The 733-nt window shown below is 58.0% G+C and overlaps 1 protein-coding gene across 1 annotated transcript in view; it reads right to left on the reverse strand.

Moving 5' to 3' along the window:
• NEURL4 (neuralized E3 ubiquitin protein ligase 4) overlaps window positions 1–733 on the reverse strand; it is a 12455-nt gene that overhangs the window by 11430 nt on the left and 292 nt on the right. Inside the window, exon 2 of the mRNA XM_015597363.2 lies at window positions 470–728. Within this exon, the coding sequence (XP_015452849.1) occupies window positions 470–728 (259 nt within the window). The remainder of the gene's footprint in view (window positions 1–469; window positions 729–733) is intronic.

The raw sequence follows: 733 nt of genomic DNA on the forward strand, positions 1-733 counted from the left end.
TTTTGTGCACGGTCTCTTGACCAAATAAATCACACACAAAGCATACACAGGTCGTTCTCCCTGAGCAGCTCTCCTTACCTATCTTTCCCACCCAACTCTGAGTTTGTCTTTCAATGGTTTGTTCTTTCTTTGGTTCTCTCTCTTCTCCACCCATCACATCTCTGATATTTTTCCATCCGCTATCTCCCAGGAATTGTTCCAGGAGATTTGTTCCCTAGTCGTTCTAGTGGGTGAGGCCCCGTGTACCCTCACTGCTCCTGGGTCTTGAGAAAACTCAAGCTCTCTTTGTCTCCTTCAGACTGAATGTTTCTGCTTCACGCTCTCTTCCTGCCCGTCACCTGGTGTCCTAAGTCTGTCGGTTCCCTCCTGGTACCCGGTGATGTGAGCTAACTTGACTGTCTTACCCCGTCTCCCTCTGGTCCATTCCCAACACCCTCCACATTTCGGTTCCGCGGTCCCAGCTCCGCACCTTGCGGTCGATGCGGACGGTGAAGACACGTCCATCGCGCAAGGGTTCCCGGCTCAACACCAGCCCGTGGTTAAACTCCTGGCCCGGCTGCTGCCGCCGCGCTGTACGACCACAGGCCGACAGGCTCACCAAGCGTCCAGTGCGCGGGTGCAGCTCCCCGCAGCTGCCCAGACCCCCGCCAGACTCCGGTCCAGAACCGCTCGCGCTAGGGCCTCCACCCCCACCAGGCCCCGACCCGGGGCCTCCCCCAGATCCCCCACTCCC

Source organism: Pteropus alecto, unplaced genomic scaffold, assembly GCF_000325575.1.
Source record: "Pteropus alecto unplaced genomic scaffold, ASM32557v1 scaffold398, whole genome shotgun sequence".
Lineage (NCBI taxonomy): Eukaryota > Metazoa > Chordata > Mammalia > Chiroptera > Pteropodidae > Pteropus > Pteropus alecto.